Raw genomic sequence first — 18,725 nt, forward strand, 5'->3', positions numbered from 1 at the left:
GAGGTTGAGGTGGGAAGATTGCTTAAACCCAGGAGGTCAAGGTTGCAGTAACACCACTGCATTCTAGCCTGGGTGATGGAGCAAGATGCTGTTTCCCAAAGTAATATAAAAAAAATTTTAAAGGAAAAACAACACTCATCTCTGGTACTTAAAAGGCATTTCTCTTGAATATGTGGATAATAAGGCTGTTCTGAACTAACCATAGAGCTGAGAGGCATTCTCTTATTCTTTCAAGGGTGGCATAGATCCTGGCAGTCCCTCTATTACAGACAAGTTTATATTTCAAATTATTTCCATGTGGAATAACTAAACAATGCAACATTGCTTCTCATTGCAGTACAGTAATATTACCTGTGAGCACCTGGGAAATGAGGGTGGTTCTTCAAATAAAGCGCCTATGGATGTTGATTGGTAACCCCAAACTCCTTTCACATATGGGAAGAGCTAAGTAAAGTGATTGAGATTCACTTTTACTTATCTAATTTTTTACTTTCTAAAGGTGCTGTTGTTTTCAGTGCTAAGAAAACGGTGTTTTGCTATTCAGAGAAGTCCAAAATAATAGATTTTGTTATGGGCCTTTATATTTAGCTTTGGACATCGTCATCATATTTTTTTTATAACCAAAAGGGTATTCTAATTATTATATATTCCTTTTGCCTGCCATTTAGTGGGTTATGGGAGGGTAGATGCAACTATGAACATCTAAACAAATCATCCTTTCTTAGGCTTCCCATTAGATCCTGACTGAAACTTCATTTGCAATTTTATGCTATTTTGAATTTTTCAGGTTTTTGGCTGTAGTGCCATCTCTAACAGACAGTTCAGAATCTGTATCTGGGCAACGACCAAACACGAGTGTGGAGCAGGGGTAGGTGGTTTGTTCCTTGCATACTATAGTTTAATAGTGAAATTGGGATGATTCATATCTGGACAGTATTATTTAACATTTTTAATGAGTGTTTTTCCCCAAGTGGTTGCAAAATCTTTTGCATATTTTCCTTTGAGATCTTATCAATTTGTGTAGGATTTTTCCACCATAAGACATTACTCCTTTGCTCATCATATTTTGCACATTTCCTGGTTTTCCTCTAAATTTTGCTTTTTGACATTTACATTTAAACTTCTGTTTTTATGTATTCTGACCTATCAGTGGTTCCTTTATGCTCTTTACAGTTGTGTTTCATCTTAGCAAGGCCTTCTAGATGACATGGCCATTTCAAGAATCCGTAGACCCAGCTCTGTTTATATCACTCAATAGCTGGTAGCCCTTTATAATCCACTGGAAAGAAGCAGTGCTTTGGGGCTGTAAATTAATTATTAGAGCATGCAGGAAAATGACTTTTAAAAGTACTAGAGATTCTATAATTTGTAAATAAAATTTGATTCCAATCTGTGTGCATCTAAATATATTGTGTATTTCTCTTTAAGTTTTGTTTTTATTTTTCTGTGCCAATCCTTAACAAATACAATGCTAAATATATGCTTTTGTTAAACCCAGAAACATGTTCTGCTCCTAGTAATTGTGTTGTTAACATAAATACAGGAAGTGAAAGATTTCCTTAAAAACATAAGCCTTTTTTCTACTTGTAAGCAAATTGCTACTACTTTTACCTCCCCAGATAATCTTAAACTTGCTATTTCTTTGTTCTTGCTACTCTCTGTGCTGAGTTAGCTGTTCTTAAAGAACTTTTAAGAGCTCAGAGGCAAGAAACAGGAATTCGTTTCCAACTTTAATCTTCCATTTCATGTGTCCCCTTCCTTACAATGTTGAAGAATGATCATGGGTATTTTTCCAAAGAATATCTTGTGCATTCAGTTTGCCTGATGGAAAGACTGTCTAGACGTGGAAAATAGTATCGTCATGCTGAATGTGTTTAGGACCTAAGGTTTACAAATGTATTAATTTACTTTCAGAAAAGAAAATATATAGTTAAATACTTTCTCCTGGTTCCATGACCAGTTATTAATTATCAGTATTATAAAGCTGTTAAACCTTAAATAGGATTTTATAACATTCTAAGGAAGTATTTTATCCCCCCAAAAATTTATTTATTTAAAAATAAATTTTAAATTTATACATTGCTGACCTGGACAGCAATGACTGTTCTGTTATACAATAATCATATTTTCATTAGCTTATTTAATGTACTATGTACCTGCTATGTACAGAATATTATATAATATTTCAGTTATTCTAGTTAAGTATCCTTGGATCTGTTTACTTAGTAATTATAGTAAAAATAAAGAAGACTATGGTTAGAGTATGGCTCATGCCTATAGTCCCAATATTTTGGGAGGCCAAGTTAGGAGAACTGCTTGAGGCCAGGATCTTCAGACCTACTTGGGCAACATAGCAAGACCCCATCTCTACAAAAAATAAGTTATAAAATATTTTTTAAAAAGAAAAAGAAGGCCCGGCACTGTGGCTCACACCTGTAATCCTAGCACTTTGGGAGGCTGAGGCAGGCGGATCACCTGAGGTCAGGAGTTCAAGACCAGCCTGGCCAACATGGCGAAACCCTGCCCCTACTAAAAACAGAAAAATTAGCTGAGCTTGGTCATGAGTGCCTGTAATCGCAGCTACTTGGGAGGCTGAAGTAGGAGAATCGCTAGAACCCGGGAGGCAGAGGCTGCAGCAAGCCAAAAAGAAAACAGAAGTTTAACTAGATCAGTGTTCTTCCAATTCTTTTGAATATGACCTAGAGTAAAAAATATATATTATATTACATCCTAGGACATATAAATGGAATCATAAACACTCAACAAACAAAATTCACACACAAAAAAATACTTTACCTTATTATATGTGATGCCTTCTGATGTCCTTCCTCTGTTTCCTTCAGTTCAGTTCTGTTACTTCATATTTCAAAGTGCTGATCACAACCCACTAAACTGATTTTATGATCCACTAATAGATCCTCCATAGTTTGAAAAATTCCTGGACCAGGTGACTTAAATTTTTCAACTGTATAATCTCTCAGATTTAAAATGTTATTGCCTGGAATTTATTGTATTATGTCTTGCTTTTAGATCTGGGTTGCTTAGCACTTTGGTTGGAGAGAAGTCTGTGACTCAGAGATGGGAGGTAAGTTTAACGAATATATAAGCTTTCTCAGAAGTCTATAGTTAGAGTAGAAGTCATACAGTTAAAAGCACTTTAATTATCCATAAAATGTATACCACAGAAAAAATGTTATATTTTCATTCTCTTTAGGAAAAGAAAGTATTTCATTGTTCTGATTTCTGTTAAAAAGAAACTGTCCTTTATATCATTTTGCATATAAAATTTTAAAAGCTGAACGTAGTGGAAATAATTGATTGCTCAAAAATGAATATTGATCTTTCCCCAGAGAGGTGAAATCAGCAACTTCCAATATTTGATGCATTTGAACACTTTGGCTGGCAGATCATATAATGATCTCATGCAGTATCCTGTCTTTCCCTGGATCCTTGCAGATTATGACTCAGAGGTAAATCTTAAGTTTTTTGCCTAAGTAGAACACATTTTCAAAAATAATTTTAAAATACTGCAATTGAAGTGAGGTGCAGTAGCTCATGCCTATAATCCCAGCACCTTGGGAGGCCAAGGTAGGCGAATCACTTGATCTCAGGATTTCGAGACCAGCCAGGGCAGCATGGCAAAACCCTGTCTCCACTTAAAATACAGAAATTAGCCAGGTGTGGTGGCGGAGCCCAGTTGTCCCAGCTATTCTGGAGGCTGAGGTGGGTAGATTGCTTTAGCTGGAGAGGTGGAGGCTCCAGTGAGCCAAGATTGTGCCACTGCACCCCAGACTGGTTGACCAAACAAGACTCTGTCTCCAAAAAGAAAAGAAAAAAAAACTATGGTTGCCTAAATATTTGATTTGCTTTGTAGTTTAGTGTTCTGAATAGGCACAGGCACTTAATTCAAATAGATGAGAAGCATTTAGTACAGACACATAAAAAGTTTGGATAATTGACCCATTTACTGAGTACTGGACATAATTCATAATGTCTATTCAGTTTCTTTAAGTGCTGATTAATTTGCATCTATTGGTGGATGTCAGAATCCATCTCTGTAGTTTGAAGCATTTATTAGAAAAACATAAAGTAACTCTTCTACAAAATATTCCTGCCACATAAAAGAAATTTGTTATACTATTCCAAGAAGCCTTGGGAGAAGATTTCCAACAAGTCAACAGGGGTATGACTTTAGACTCAAAATCAAGAGCAGATAGATGTATATGAATGTTATCATTCCTCTCTTCCTTTGCCTCCTGTCTGATATAGGTCTGATTAGTTCAGAAATGAACCATAACAGGCAAAAGAAAAGACACTTAGCCCTAGGTAAACAAACAAAAAGATTGTTTTTAAAATTCAGAAATTCATTGGACCTTCTCATTCACTAGAATCATGTCTGCTTATCCTTTCAGAACTTTTATATATCAACATATTAAGGAGAAGGATATAGCTTCTATCCTCAGAAAATTTTGGTCTAACGAAAGAATGAAAGGAAATCCACCCTATGTGCATGGGTGTACATTAGTTTATTTGATGTGTGAATCTATATATTTGCTTGTTGGTGAATATGCATACCAATACACAATAAATAAATGTAATAGAAGGAAAAGAGGAGATCAGGAGTAAAGATTGATAAAATGAAAATATCTTTTATTTCAGTCAATTAAGGAAAGTTAGAAAGAAAATGTAGATTTTTAAAGAGACAGGAAGTCCAAAAGAAATGCGGTTTTCTGAGAAGGGAGTGGAATACTTTTTCACCCATAATTGAATATGTGTCTCATGGGAACATGACAGGTCCCATTACTGAAGCTTCAGTTCTCTACCTTTTTCTCCCAATGCAATTCTGACCCTCACTGTGTATTCCCCATGTCAGGAAACAACACCATCATCCATGCTGTCTTACAGGCTGGAAATTACACCTTTCCTACTGTCCATGTCTGCTCAGTGGCCAACACATGTCTACCTTTATCTCCATCAGCGTACCTAGTGTCTCATTTCTGGCCCTCCACATCTTTTATTGGACCATTGCAGCACCTCCTAATTGGACTTAATGCTCTGGTCTCTCCTTCCTCCACTATGCCCTCTACATGGCAACCAGTTTCAGGAACACATATCTAATTGAGTCATCCTCCTGTTTAAAATCATTTGGTGACCAGGTGACATGGCTCACACCTATAATCCCAGAACTTTGGGATGCTGCTGAGGGTAGATTGCTTGAGTCCAGGAGTTCAAGACCAGCCTGGGCAACATGATGAAATCCCATCTCTACAAAAAATACAAAAAATTAGCCAGGCATGGTGGCATGCATCTGTAGTCCCAGCTACTCAGGAGGCTGGAAATGGGAGGATCACTTGAGTCAGTGAGGTGAGGTTGCTGTGAGCCGAGAGCATGCCACTGTACTCTAGCCTGGGCGACAGAGCAAGAAGCTGTCTCAAAAAAATAAAATAATGAAGTAAAAATAAATAAATAAAATTATTAAGTGAATCATCATCATAATTTGGGAGGGTTGAAAAACCTCACTGTAGCAACCTTTTCAGTATAGCTCCTGTATATATATTCCTCATGTATTCCCAGAACTGCTATTGTGGGCACCCTAGATCCCTCTATTGTAACTTAGTGGCTTTTTACACACAGCATGACCTGCCCGGTGCTCATCATGCATTTCTTCTTTCCACCAACTAACTCAACTGATCAGTTCCACTTCATCCTTCAGAAACCAGCCCCGTGATGGGGAGCCTTCTGTCTTTCTATTCTCTGTCTTCTGTTCCCACACTACCCTGTAGCTGTATAACATGGTACCTATTTTTTTTCACCATCTTAGTCATGGAGTTTTCTTTCACAGCATAGTCCTGCTGTTTGTTTAACCCTACTCAATCATAGGGTCAAGGTCCTTGAGCACATAGACCATTTTATGTCTCTCTCAACTCCCAGCCCTTAGAACGATGCCTGGTACTTTGTACACAGTTTAACGTTGTTGAATTAACCAGAAAATACAAATGAGGTACTTTGCATATAAACTTTAAGAGAACAGATATACTAACTTGACTTACATTCATAAATGTAGATCAGTTTATCCTTTTAAAAATACAAGTTTGGCAAAATTGGTTATTCATGTTGCCCTATAAAAAGGATGCAAATATGCCACAGGCTCATGTTTCAAATTTCTACTTTTAAAACCCTCAGGGAGTAAATTTTCGTTTCCTTTTAAATATATGAATTAGGTCAGCTCATCAGCTTTTAAAACAATCTCTGTTAAACTGGAAGAATCCATCTCATTGGGAAGTTAACTTGACCTGGTGTGCTGTTATCTTTTAGAGGTGATTGAATTACAGTGTTGTAATTTATATCACTTCCAGATCACCTCTGAGAAGAAAATGCTCAGAAGTAAAGTTGGAGGGAGACAGGGTCGGGGTGGAGGGACATCTGATCCTTCAGTTATGCGTGTGATGAGGTTAACGATGAATTGGAGCTATTGTGTCCACAGTCTCCTGCTGGGGTCCTTGCCAAGACTTGGAGGCATTTTCCCTCTTATTCCTCATCCCCTAAACCTAGATCCTAAGTGGCTTCCTCTGTGAAACACATATTTCCAAAGCAGTTGTCTTCCAACTGAATCAGTTAACGAACTGCCACAAGCCTGTCTGTAAAGTGTGGTTAAATAGTACGTACATAGCAGTATTTTGGAGTCCAGTTATGACAGTTTGACCTCACAGATACTAGTGCATTTATAAATCATAATTGTCCACTACAGCCACTATATCTACATTAGTGAGGCTAGAGAGTGTATAGTGACTTGGAATTGAGTTATGTTTTGTATTTTAGGAGTTGGATCTTACTAATCCCAAGACGTTTAGAAACCTGGCTAAGCCAATGGGAGCACAAACAGATGAACGATTAGCTCAGTATAAGAAGCGGTATAAAGACTGGGAGGATCCTAATGGTAAGCAACTTTTTCTGTCATTGGACTTTGTACCCAGGTTTCAAAAGTAAGCCATTATGTAGCAGTTGACATTCTTAACATTTTCCTTCGAATTGCTTATATATCATATATATATGTATTATATGTCTACACATATATGCAGGTTATTATAGTAGAAGAATCAGGTTTGCATGCCAGCTTATGGCCATGCTTAGAAGGCATTTTAAATAGCTTATCAGAGTACTAGTGGAAAACTCAGTATGCCTGCTTTGCATAGGGCAGAAATTTCCCATCATAATCTGCTTCTGTCTCTAATCATATTTAGTCCAGAAACCACACTTTCATTTATCAGCTCTCTTTTAATTTTATTGAGGCAATTTTTGAAACCTTTTTGCATTAAAAAAATGGCTATATTCTAAAACTATATTATTTACTTGTTATTTATTATGTTTAATGTTTATTGTGTTTCTCCCTCAAAAAGGCAAAACAAAGGAAAAAGAAGTCCTCAGCTTGTAGTCCTGTGTGAACTCTTTTATTCTCCTCTCTCTGCCGAGGAGAATATGTAGTAAAAATACATAAAATTGCTTAATATTTATAAACAACAATTTAGAGAAATACATAAATGCAAAGCCAGAACCTAATAAAAAGTAACTATAAGTTAATTTCCTGCTTTAGTGGAAGGTGGTCTACCATTTAGGGTTAGCTATTATAGTCAGCCTCAAGACATGAAATTGGTAGACATACTAAGTTTGTGGGAATAGGCCATTGAGTTATACTTAATTTGGATTACTGTCAAATATAGAAGAGAGGGATAGTGGTGTCATCATGAAGTTTTCCTGCTACAAATCGCAGTACTGACTACATTTAGTATCACTATTGTCACATATGCTAGCATTTTCAAATATAAATTAATACTAATTTTATTTTTCATATTTCTTTTTATTTTAATTATGCTTTAATTTTCCTAAACAGGAGAAACTCCAGCATACCACTATGGGACCCACTATTCATCTGCAATGATTGTGGCCTCATACCTTGTAAGGATGGAGCCTTTCACACAGATATTCTTAAGGCTACAGGTAAACTTTAAATTTAGGGCTTTCTATTTTATACAAGCCTACTTCTATGTAAAATGTCACCTTTTTAAAATATCATTATCTTGCATTACAAGGAGCTCTGTGAAGTTTTAATGACAAAGTAGTCACATAACTAAAGTACAATTTTGTTGGACCAAAATTGATTAGTAAACTAGAATTCACTTAGAACAAACAAGTGCCAGCCTCCTTTAATCAAATACATAAGTAGCATACACTTTCCAACCAGCCCTGACTGATTAAATTAAACAATTTATTTTTACAAAAACGTGATATATTCCAGCTCATTCTCTGTTTTCTCTATTACAATTGCTTTTCCATACATTCATTTATTCAGCTAATATTTAATAAATACCTACTGTGTGCCAGGCACTGTTCCAGGTATGTGACAGGGCATCAATTAATAAAGACAAAAGCCTGACCTTTGCAGTTTATGTATTTCAGTGGAAAGAGACAGCCGAATATCAAAAATAAGAAAATTGTAAAGTATTTTAGAATGTGATAAAAGCTATCAGAAAAATACAGGTCCGGAAAGGGGGATGGAAGGTGGAGAGAGCAGGAGGTTGGGTAGTGTGGGATGCAGTTTTAAGTTGAGCGGTCAGAGTAGGTCTCCTGTAAACAAAAGTCGAAAGGAGGTAAGGGTATTGCTTCTGCAGACATCTAGAGATACATGCTGCAGGCAGAGGGAAGATCTTCTTCAAGGGCTCTAAGGCAGGCCTGTACCTGATGTGTTTGAGGAGCAGCCTGGGGCCAGTGTGTCCAGAATAGAGTAAGTAAGAAGGAAAGTTGTAGGGCAAGAGGTCAAAAAGGAAATGGGGCCAGATTGTATAGCAGGCCTTGGCAGCCATGGCATGGCCTTTGGCATTTTCCACAGTGAGCATCATAAAACAGGTACACCATGTTCACTTAAATGGTGAACATGAGGGTTTCACTGAAGATAATGGGTAGTGTACCTATGAGACTGCATAGTCAAAAATATCCCTTTTCTATCAGAATTTGCTTTATCAGTCTGTAACTGATCACCTTTTCTAATTTCCCATTTAATTCTCATTGGTGTGAGAACTTGCATATCATGTTAATTTATAAAATTACCCAAACATAAAATTGGAATGTTTCCAACTGTAGATGATTTACATTAGAATCTTTTATTGGGATGGCATAATCAAACTGTGGAAGAATTCGTATTTCTTACAGCTTTGTCCTCTCTTTAAAATCTATTCTTTGAATGACTTTTTAAAATCTTTACATTAGGATTTCAGTTTGATTATAAAACAGATGCATACAGAACTCTCTGTAAGGATTACCCCAAAAAGAATTAGATTTTTTATGATTATTAAAAAAATTTTGTATATTTAATGTAGGATAATGGGTAATTGAACTGTCACCAAATATAGTTTGAGTTTTCAAGCTCTTGAACTTGACAGAAGCTGTCAGGTGAAAATGGTTCACTAATAGAGAGGTGCCTTCTCATTCTGTCCACAGGGTGGCCACTTTGACCTGGCTGACCGGATGTTTCACAGTGTGCGCGAGGCCTGGTATTCAGCATCAAAACACAACATGGCAGATGTAAAGGAACTTATCCCAGAGTTCTTTTACTTACCAGAATTCCTGTTCAATTCCAACAACTTTGATCTAGGTATGTATAGCTATGGTACTGTCTTAGGAATGTTAGCCAGGAAAATCCCAACAGAAATAAGTCACTTCTCTGAAGATTGTCTGCAGCACACATTAACAAGTATAATTTTGTTATAGTTTCTTGCAGTCACTTGCTCTAATTGGGTGTGGTTACATGTGAAAGAAAAGCATATTTATGTCCCAAAAGAGCTGCTTCAAACGTAGAGTCTGGGAGACATTTAAAAATTGACATAGGCTGGGTTCAGTGGCTCACACCTATAATCCCAGCTCTTTGGGAGACCGAGGTAGGCAGATCACTTGAGTTCAGGAGTTCTAGACCAGCCTGGCCAGCATGGCAAAACCCCATCTCTATTAAAAATACAAAAATTAGCCGAGCGTGGTGGTGGGCACCTGTAATTCCAGCTAATTGGGAGGCTGAGGCAGGAAAATTGCTTGAAAGTTGCAGTGAGCTGAGATTGTGAACTTCACTCCAGCCTAGGCAACAGAGTGAGACTCCATGTTTAAATAAATAAATATTGACACAGATTACTTCCAACATTTAGAATTTTATTGTTTTGACGAAACAAAGATGAAGTGAAAATTTATTTGAAAAGTATTACTATTGAAGCCCATTGTGGGTGCTGGCACATCTGCCGGGGGGCTCTTGGCCAGCAAGACGGTCCCAACCTCGAAAAGGGGGTGCGCGGAAGAGAATAAGAAAGAGCAGACGTGGTCTGGAGGGTTGAGAAGTCAGATGCTTCACCAACAGCTTTATTGAACTCAGGGTCTGGTTATATACATTACAAGTAGAAGTGTTTACGTCATGGGATCAGTGTTTCGTGGGAACAGAAAGTTTTACAATACAATCACAAGTCACCATATTTTGGATAAATATGCTGGGAACAGGGAGATACATAATCAGGTTAAAGTGGGGGGTGCAATTATCAGTCACAAGAGTCAGGTGCAATATCTAAGTTTAAAAGTTTAAAACAAACTATTTAGGGCAGGAGTTTCACAAGAAAATCACAGGCCACATTATAAATCATTAAGTCACAAGCAGTATTGTAAATACCACATCAAGGGTTTAGGTGCAGGAAACACATAAACAAAGCAATTTTTACTATCAGCTTGCTTTGAAGATTTAAGTCATAACTTTAAGAAGAAACTATAATGAATAGAGAAAAGTGGACACTGTGAGAACCAAAAGTAGACACCGTGAGAACCAAAAGTGGACACTGTGCCTCTCAGCATCTCAGCACAATAGAGTAATAACTCATGTTATTTTTTGTATATCACATAAGCCTTCTTGCAGTCCTTCCCCATAGCTCGACTACCTCCAACAAGGGGCCTGTGTCCGGGATCAAGCTCAACCATATGGTGTGACCCACTACTTGGGGGTCTCACATGGGAGCGTTCCCACAACCCATTGATAGCTAACAGCGGTATACCCAAATTTTTCGCATGTTGTTTTAATCCCGTGTATTACTAAGACATTCTCGGTTTATATGCTAATGTGTTTTAAAATTAGAATTTCAGAATAACTTTAAGTAAATCCCTCTTCTTTATCCTGTAAGGGCTCTATTTTCTAGAAAAACAGGACCAAATCAGCAATTATAAAAAGGAGAAAAACTTTATCAGTGCTGTTTTTATATTGTCTGGCAGTTAAAGGAAGTAGAATTGACTTTGGTTACAGCTTCTTGGAACACAGCTTGCTGATCTATGCTTTTGAGTATTTCTTTTAAAGCATATCAAAATTCCATTGTTTCCATGTTAGAATATTCCTGCCAGATATTTGTCATTTTGTATTTTTTTTGCTTCCTGTATTTTCCACTGTCTTATTTATAAGAGTTCAGCACATAAATTATAACTGTACTACCTCTAAATTTTCATGAACAGAAAATACAGAGAATTATTTGTATCCTATATATATGAAAGATATTTCTATTTGAAGTTTTCTAAAGATGATTTTTATGTATTTAATTGTCCATCAGCAACTCTGCCTTTATGAAATGGGATCTAATCGGAAAGATAACACGACTCTCTCCACAGCCCTAGCAAAATTCCTGAAATTGAGTTTCATTACCTCCAATTGTGCCTAGAGCTCACCCTTGTGCAGCTAAAGACAAAACTTTAGGACTTAGAGTTAGAGAAAGTGATGGGTTTTTCCAAAAGAATAGAGTAGATAGTCAACAAGGACGGTCGACAAATATGTGCTATAGCCTTTGACTATGAATGCACATTAGCATTTTCTTTTTTTTTTTTGAAGACAGAGTCTTACTCTGTTGCCCAAGCTGGAATGCAGTGGTATGATCTCTGCTCACTGCAACCCCCACCTTACAGGATCAACGATTCTCATACCTCAGCCTCCCAAATAGCTGGGATTACACGTACCACCATGCCTGGCTAATTTTTTTTGTATTTTTAGTAGAGACGGGGTCCCTCCATGTTGGCCAGGCTGGTTTCGAACTCCTGACTTCAAGTGATCCACCTGCCTTGGCTTCCCAAAGTGCTGGGTTTACAGGCGTGAGCCACCATGCATGGCCACATTAGTGTTTTCTTATATTCATTGTAATTCACCTTTGGAGAATGTTGCTGCCTTCCCTAGGTAGACCACTGTCAAAGAGACAAATATGGGAGAGGTGCAGAAAGAAAGAGAGATAGCTCATAATCTTCCAGAAATGTCCATCAATTATGATAATCCATGTTACAAAGGTGTTCCAGACAGACCACTTACAAACTCAACCAACCAATCTGCTTTTAAAATAACTAAATAAAAAAGGAGGATATACCTTTGTCACGTTCACCCTCCTAACAAAGTATCGTCCCTCTTTGAAATAACATACTTTAAAAAACAGTGGTTGGGCTGGGCATGGTAGCTCATGCCTGTGATCCTAGCACTTTGGGAGGCCAACGTGAGTGGATCACTTGAGCTCAGGAGTTCAAGACCAACCTGTGCAATATGGCAAAACTTCATCTCTACAAAAAATACAAAAATTAGCTGGCATGGTGATGTGCACCTGTAGTCCCAACTACTCAGGAGGCTCAGGTAGGAGAATCACTTTAGCCCAGGAGGCTGAGGCTGCTGTGAGCCGTGTTCATGCCACTACACTCCAGCCTGAGTGATAAAGCGACAAACTGTCTCAAAAACAAAACAAGACAAAACACTGTTTGCATATAAAACCTAAAAGCATAAGATTCTTAAAAGAAAACATAGGGGTAAATCTTCATGGTCTTGAATTTGGCCATGGATTCTTAAATATGATAGATGCCTATAGAATGGAAGATAACATTTGTAAATAATATATCTAATAAGGATCTAGTATCCAGCATATAAACAACTCTTATATTTCAACAACAAAAAGACCAACAATCCAGTTGGAAAATGGGCAAAGGACTTGAATAGACAATTATCCAAATAAGTTATACAAATGGCAAGTAAACTCATGAAAAGATGCTCAATGTCATTAGTTATTAGGGGAATGCAAATCAAAACCACAATGAGATACCACTTCATATTTACTAGGATGGCCATAATTGGTGGGGTGAACTGAAAAATAACAAGGGCTGGCAAAGATGTAGAAAAATTAGAACCTTCAGGCTGTGCACAGTGGCTCACGCCTGTAATCCTAGCACTTTGGAAGGCCGAGGCAGGTGGATCATCTGAGGTCAGGAATTCGAGACCACCCTGACTAAAATGCTGAAACCCTGTCCCTACTAAAATATAAAAATCAGCTGGATGTAGTAGGTTGCACCTGTAGTTCCACCTATTCAGGAGGCTGAGACAGGAGAATTGCTTGAACCTGGGCAGCGGAAGTTGCAGTGAGCTAAGATCCCACCACTGCACTCCAGCCTGGGTGACAGAGCAAGACTCTGTCTCAAGAAATAAAAAATAAAAAAAATTAGAACCCTTATGCATTGCTAGTGGGAGCATAAAATGGTTTAGCCACTGTGGGAAGCAGTTTGGCAGTTCCTCAAAGAGTTAAACGGAATTACCGTATGACCCAGCAGTTCCCCTCCTTGGTATATAGAATTGAAAATGCAACTCAAGTAAGTATGTGTATGATCATGTTCATAGTCGCATTATTCCTAATAACCAAATGGTAGAAACAGCCCAGATGTCTAGCAAGTGATGGGTGAATAAATCAGTTGTAGTATATACATACAATGAAATATTATTCATCTATAAAAGTCAGTAAGACATTAAATACTACAGTGTGGCTGAACCTCAAAAACATTATGCAAAGTGAAAGAAGCCAGACAAAAAAGGTCACATATTGTACATTTCCATTTATAGAAAATACTCAGCTAAGTCCACAGAGACAGGACATGGATTGGTGTTCTAGGGCCTGTGGTGAAAGTAATATGGGCAGCTACTGATTAACAAGTACAAGATTACTTTTAGGGTGATAAAAATGCTTTGGGACAAGATAGAAATCATGGTTGCATAACACTATCTGAACTAAATGCCACTGAGTTGTTCACTTTAAATGGTTGATCTTATGTGAATTTCACCCAAATAGAAAAAAAAAAAAAAAACAGTTTGCCTCTTCACATAGAAAAGATAGTAAATGATGAAAAAGAAAATACATTTGGGGCTGGTCACAGTGGCTCACTCCTGTAATCCCAGCACTTTGGGAAGCTGAGGTGGGCAGATTGTTTGAGACCGAGTGTTCGAGACCAGCCTGGGTAACAGGGTGAAAACTCATCTCTACTTAAAATACAAAAATTAGCCAGGCATTGTCATGTGTGCCTATAATTCCAACTACTCAGAAGGCTGAGGCACAAGAATCACCTTGGAGACAGAGGTTGCAGTGAGCCAAGATCAGGCCACTGCACTCCACCCTAGGCAACAGAGCAAGACTCTGTCTCAAAAGATAAAAAGAAAGAAAAAGCACTTAGACTTTTTTTCCTTTGCTGTGAGATAAATAATACTCACCTTGGGATCTTGTTGTTCTTACATTCTTGAATACACATGGAAGAGAGCTTCAGAAGAGCAAAAATAAGGGTCAGACATTATGGCTCTTGCCTATAATTCAAGCCCTTTGGGAGGCCAAGGTAGGAGGATCACCTGAGGCCAGGAGTTCAAGATTAGCCTGAGCAACAGAGCAAAACCTCGTCTCTTCAAAATAAAATAATTAGCTAGGCATGGTGGCATGTGCCTGTAGTCCTAGCTACTTGGGAGGCTGCCTGGGAGGATCGCTTGAGTCCAGGAGCTCAAGCCTGAAGTGAGCCATGATTATACCACTGTACTCCAGCCTGGGCAGCAGAGCAAGACCCTATCTCAAAAAACAAAAAAACAAAAAAAAAAGCAGAATTAGACAAAGGCTTTTCTACATACTATGTTACCTTTATATGTCATTTTAAAGTTGCATATAGTGCTCTTAAATAAATATTTAAGAATTACAGCAAAATTTTGAAAAGTAATTTCTATCTCAAGTAGCCTTTTACCTGCCTTATCATTACAAAAAAGTTAGGCCTGGGGGCATTTCAGGGGGATTCAACACAGTGTGAAGTGTGTTTGGTTTAGGAGGAAGGGTTGTAATAATTTATTTTTGTCTTAAATCATATGGTAACATTTCCAACCAAGTCAAGACATTCCTTTAAACAATAAACCGATTTATACCACTCAATATCACATTGTAAATAAACCATCAACTAGCAATGATAAAGGCAAGATTGTTTCTAAGGGAAATATTTTACTTGCTTTCACTTGGAATTGGCTTTGTGTTCTAAAATTCGAACAATTGTACTTCTCTATGAAAATTTCCAATACAAGTATTTATCTAACCAACTGCTGTTAAACTAGTGAGTCAACATTGTTGTTTATACAATCATTTTTTTACAGTGATAATATGATTTGAACCTACGAAAACTCTTAAGCTAAAGGAATATTTTTGGTATATTTCAAAAAATGAAAAACAACCTTTTTCCTTAGATGTAGCCAAATTTAATATATTTTGTTGTGGATAGATTTCATAATGAATTGTTTTTTTTATATTTTAGAAATTAGCTATTACTTAAAATAAGTTTATATTGGAATAAATATTATTTATGTGCCTATCACACCATATTTTTTGTTGTTGACAGGTAGCCCTATAGTTTTTCCAAATATTTTTTTCTGCTAAATGATGCAATAACAGCAAAAAGTTATGTTATTTCAGATTTCACTTTTTAAATAAGAATGCTTACTGCAAAATACATGCCAGTTCTACAGAGCTCTTTTGAGAACCTAAGAGTCAGCGATATGAGAAACCTCTTGTGTTACAGATATCTCCAGGAGACTGTTTCCAGGAAATTCAAAACAGTACCCCCACAAAATGTTTTGCTGAAAAGGAGTCCTGTGGTCAATTAAATTTCAGACATTTTGTGTTTGATATCCCTCTTAGAGAAGGGCAGTGCATGTTAGCATATTAAACCTCTGAGGAGTCCTGCTCTGAAGACTGCAGAAAGAAGCATGTCTCACTTGTATAATTGAGCATTTCCTAAAGACATTGGCAGTGAGGGCCTCAGTCTTGCTGACTTAGTAACTCTTTCTGCTAGAGAGCTCTGAGGAGCAGTTTTCGGGGATGCTAGAAGTCGATGATCTCTGAGGTCCTTTTAGAGTTCTGGTAATGAATCTAACCCACCATTTCTCTGTCAGATTAATGGGAAGTTACTGTTTATCCCATTTTTTTTTTAATGTATCCAATTGCACAGGCTGTAAACAAAATGGCACCAAGCTTGGAGATGTTATCCTTCCACCCTGGGCAAAAGGGGATCCACGAGAATTCATCAGAGTCCACCGAGAGGTAACGGAAGTACACTTTGCAGTTGAAGTTGAATTTCAAATTTGGTCACTGAACGTAATGCAAAGAGAGGACCTCTAATAGAGTATCACTTGTTTGTTGCTAATACAACCAGGCCCCCTTATCTACAGGGGACACATCCCAAGAACCCCAGTAGGTGCCCAAAACCAGGAATAGTACCAAACCATATATATATATAAACTATTTTCCTATACATATATAGCTCTGATAAAGTTCAATTTATATATTAGGCACAGTAAGAGATTAAGAATAAAACTAACAATAGATCAATCATGACGATATACTAAGAGCTACATGAATATGATCTCTCTGTCTCTCGTAAATACAATAATATTTTCATACCATGGTTTACTGCAGGTAACTGAAATCTCAGAAAGTGAAACCTCAGATAAGAGGGGACTACTATGTTGTTTTATGATTTTTAGTTATTTTAGTTCCTATTGACAACTTACCAAGGTTTTTCTAGTCTCTGAGCAAGTAATGAAAGGCAGCCAGTGACTGAACCTGTGTTTGAAATTAAAGGCTTTGGAGTGTGATTACGTGAGTGCCCATCTCCATGAGTGGATTGACTTAATCTTCGGCTATAAACAGCAAGGCCCTGCTGCAGTAGAAGCTGTAAATGTTTTCCATCATCTTTTTTATGAGGGTCAAGTGGATATCTACAACATCAATGACCCACTAAAGGAGACAGCCACAATTGGGTTCATTAATAACTTTGGTCAGATCCCTAAACAGGTATGGATGTTCTTTTCTTAGCATTGATGTACTCTGTTTCACTGTGTAAATTTTGTAACATTTCTGTAGATTATAGATGACCACAAAATAATCAAGTTGAGATTAACTTAATAAAGAGCCATAAATATTGCATAGTATTTCAACAGATTCCTAGATTGTTGCTTTTTTCTCACTTTCATAGTCTAATTAAATAAAAATTTTGTTTAAAGAGGATGAATTATCTCTTATAGACTAATGCAGAATGTGCTTTCTTAAGCCTGCATAAGATGTAACAGGAGGGGCCTTATAGGCCACATACAGAGATGGAGTTTTGTCTGGAGGCCAGTGGGAAACCAGTGCTAATTTTAGGCAGAGAAATGACATGGTCACATTTAAACTTTAGAAGTTCATTCTGGGCCGGGCTCGGTGGCTCACGCCTATAATCCCATCACTTTGCGAGGCCGAGGCGGGTGGATCACAAGGTCAAGAGATCGAGACCATCCTGGTCAACATGGTGAAACTCCATCTCTACTAAAAATACAAAAATTAGCTGAGCATGGTGGCACGTGCCTGTAGTCCCAGTTACTCGAGAAGCTGAGGCAGGAGAATGACTTGAACCCAGGAGGCAGAGGTTGCGGTGAGCCAAGATCACGCCATTGCACTCCAGTCTGGATAACAAGAGTGAAACTCTATCTCAAAAAAAAAAAAAAAAGTAGTTCATTCTGGCCTCCATCAGAATAAACTACTCTATGTCCCCCCTTCTCTCTCTCTCTCTCTCTCTCTCTCTCTCTCTCTCTCTCTCTGTTTCTGTCACACAGACACACCACACACACACACACACTCTCTCTCTCTCTCTCTCTCTGTCTCTCTCTCTCTCTCTCTCTCACTCACTCTTTCTCACTCTCTCTGCTGGGGAGCCAAACGGGGAGCAGAAAACCACTTGGAACGCTATTGTACTAGTTCAGGGAACAAATGACAATGGATTGGGTTAAATTATTCACATAGGCATAAGTGCTGCTCTGTGAGTGCACAAGCCATAGGAATGCCTAGGACATGCAATAGCTGCCCTCACCACCTTCTGGAATTTGGAGAGGAAGACCAAGATCTAAACCTCTCAGTACCCAGATACTGTAGGTCTATATCATGTTCAGCGATGAGCAAACCTCCATGAAGACACGTCATCCCTTCTCTCATCCCCATTGTCCGAGGTATGGCAGGAGGGCTGCGTGCACCAGGAGTAACTGCAGCACAGTTGGAGAAGGCACACTTTGACAAGCTGGTCAGACCACCCACATTTACTAAGTACCAGTAGCTTATACTTTGATCCTGGCTACCTTCTCTGTTCCTGCTTTAGATGTCTCTATGGTCTCCCTTTTTGTAGGTTAACCTTTTTGAGGTTTCCAGGACTGACACTTGAGAGCACATGAAACAATGGCACATCTCTGTATGTAGAAAAGCCATGATTGATAGCAGGACATGCTATAACTGTATCATTCACAGTGCAGTCTGATCCCCTAATAAAAGAAGCATGTTTACTTTTATTTTATAGAGATAGGGTCTCATTATGTTGCCCAGGATGGT

General features: G+C 37.9%; 1 protein-coding gene across 33 annotated transcripts in view; it reads left to right on the plus strand.

The window, feature by feature from the left end:
• WDFY3 (WD repeat and FYVE domain containing 3) overlaps positions 1–18,725 on the plus strand; it is a 301,952-nt gene that overhangs the window by 252,331 nt on the left and 30,896 nt on the right. For all 33 annotated transcript variants that reach the window (XM_078366917.1, XM_078366923.1, XM_078366915.1 and 30 more), the window contains 8 exons: positions 788–868; positions 3,031–3,085; positions 3,351–3,470; positions 6,820–6,937; positions 7,889–7,995; positions 9,493–9,646; positions 16,321–16,412; positions 16,953–17,165. In XM_078366917.1, the coding sequence (XP_078223043.1) occupies positions 788–868; positions 3,031–3,085; positions 3,351–3,470; positions 6,820–6,937; positions 7,889–7,995; positions 9,493–9,646; positions 16,321–16,412; positions 16,953–17,165 (940 nt within the window). The remainder of the gene's footprint in view (positions 1–787; positions 869–3,030; positions 3,086–3,350; positions 3,471–6,819; positions 6,938–7,888; positions 7,996–9,492; positions 9,647–16,320; positions 16,413–16,952; positions 17,166–18,725) is intronic.

This window comes from Callithrix jacchus, chromosome 3 (genome assembly GCF_049354715.1).
Source record: "Callithrix jacchus isolate 240 chromosome 3, calJac240_pri, whole genome shotgun sequence".
NCBI classification, from domain to species: domain Eukaryota; kingdom Metazoa; phylum Chordata; class Mammalia; order Primates; family Cebidae; genus Callithrix; species Callithrix jacchus.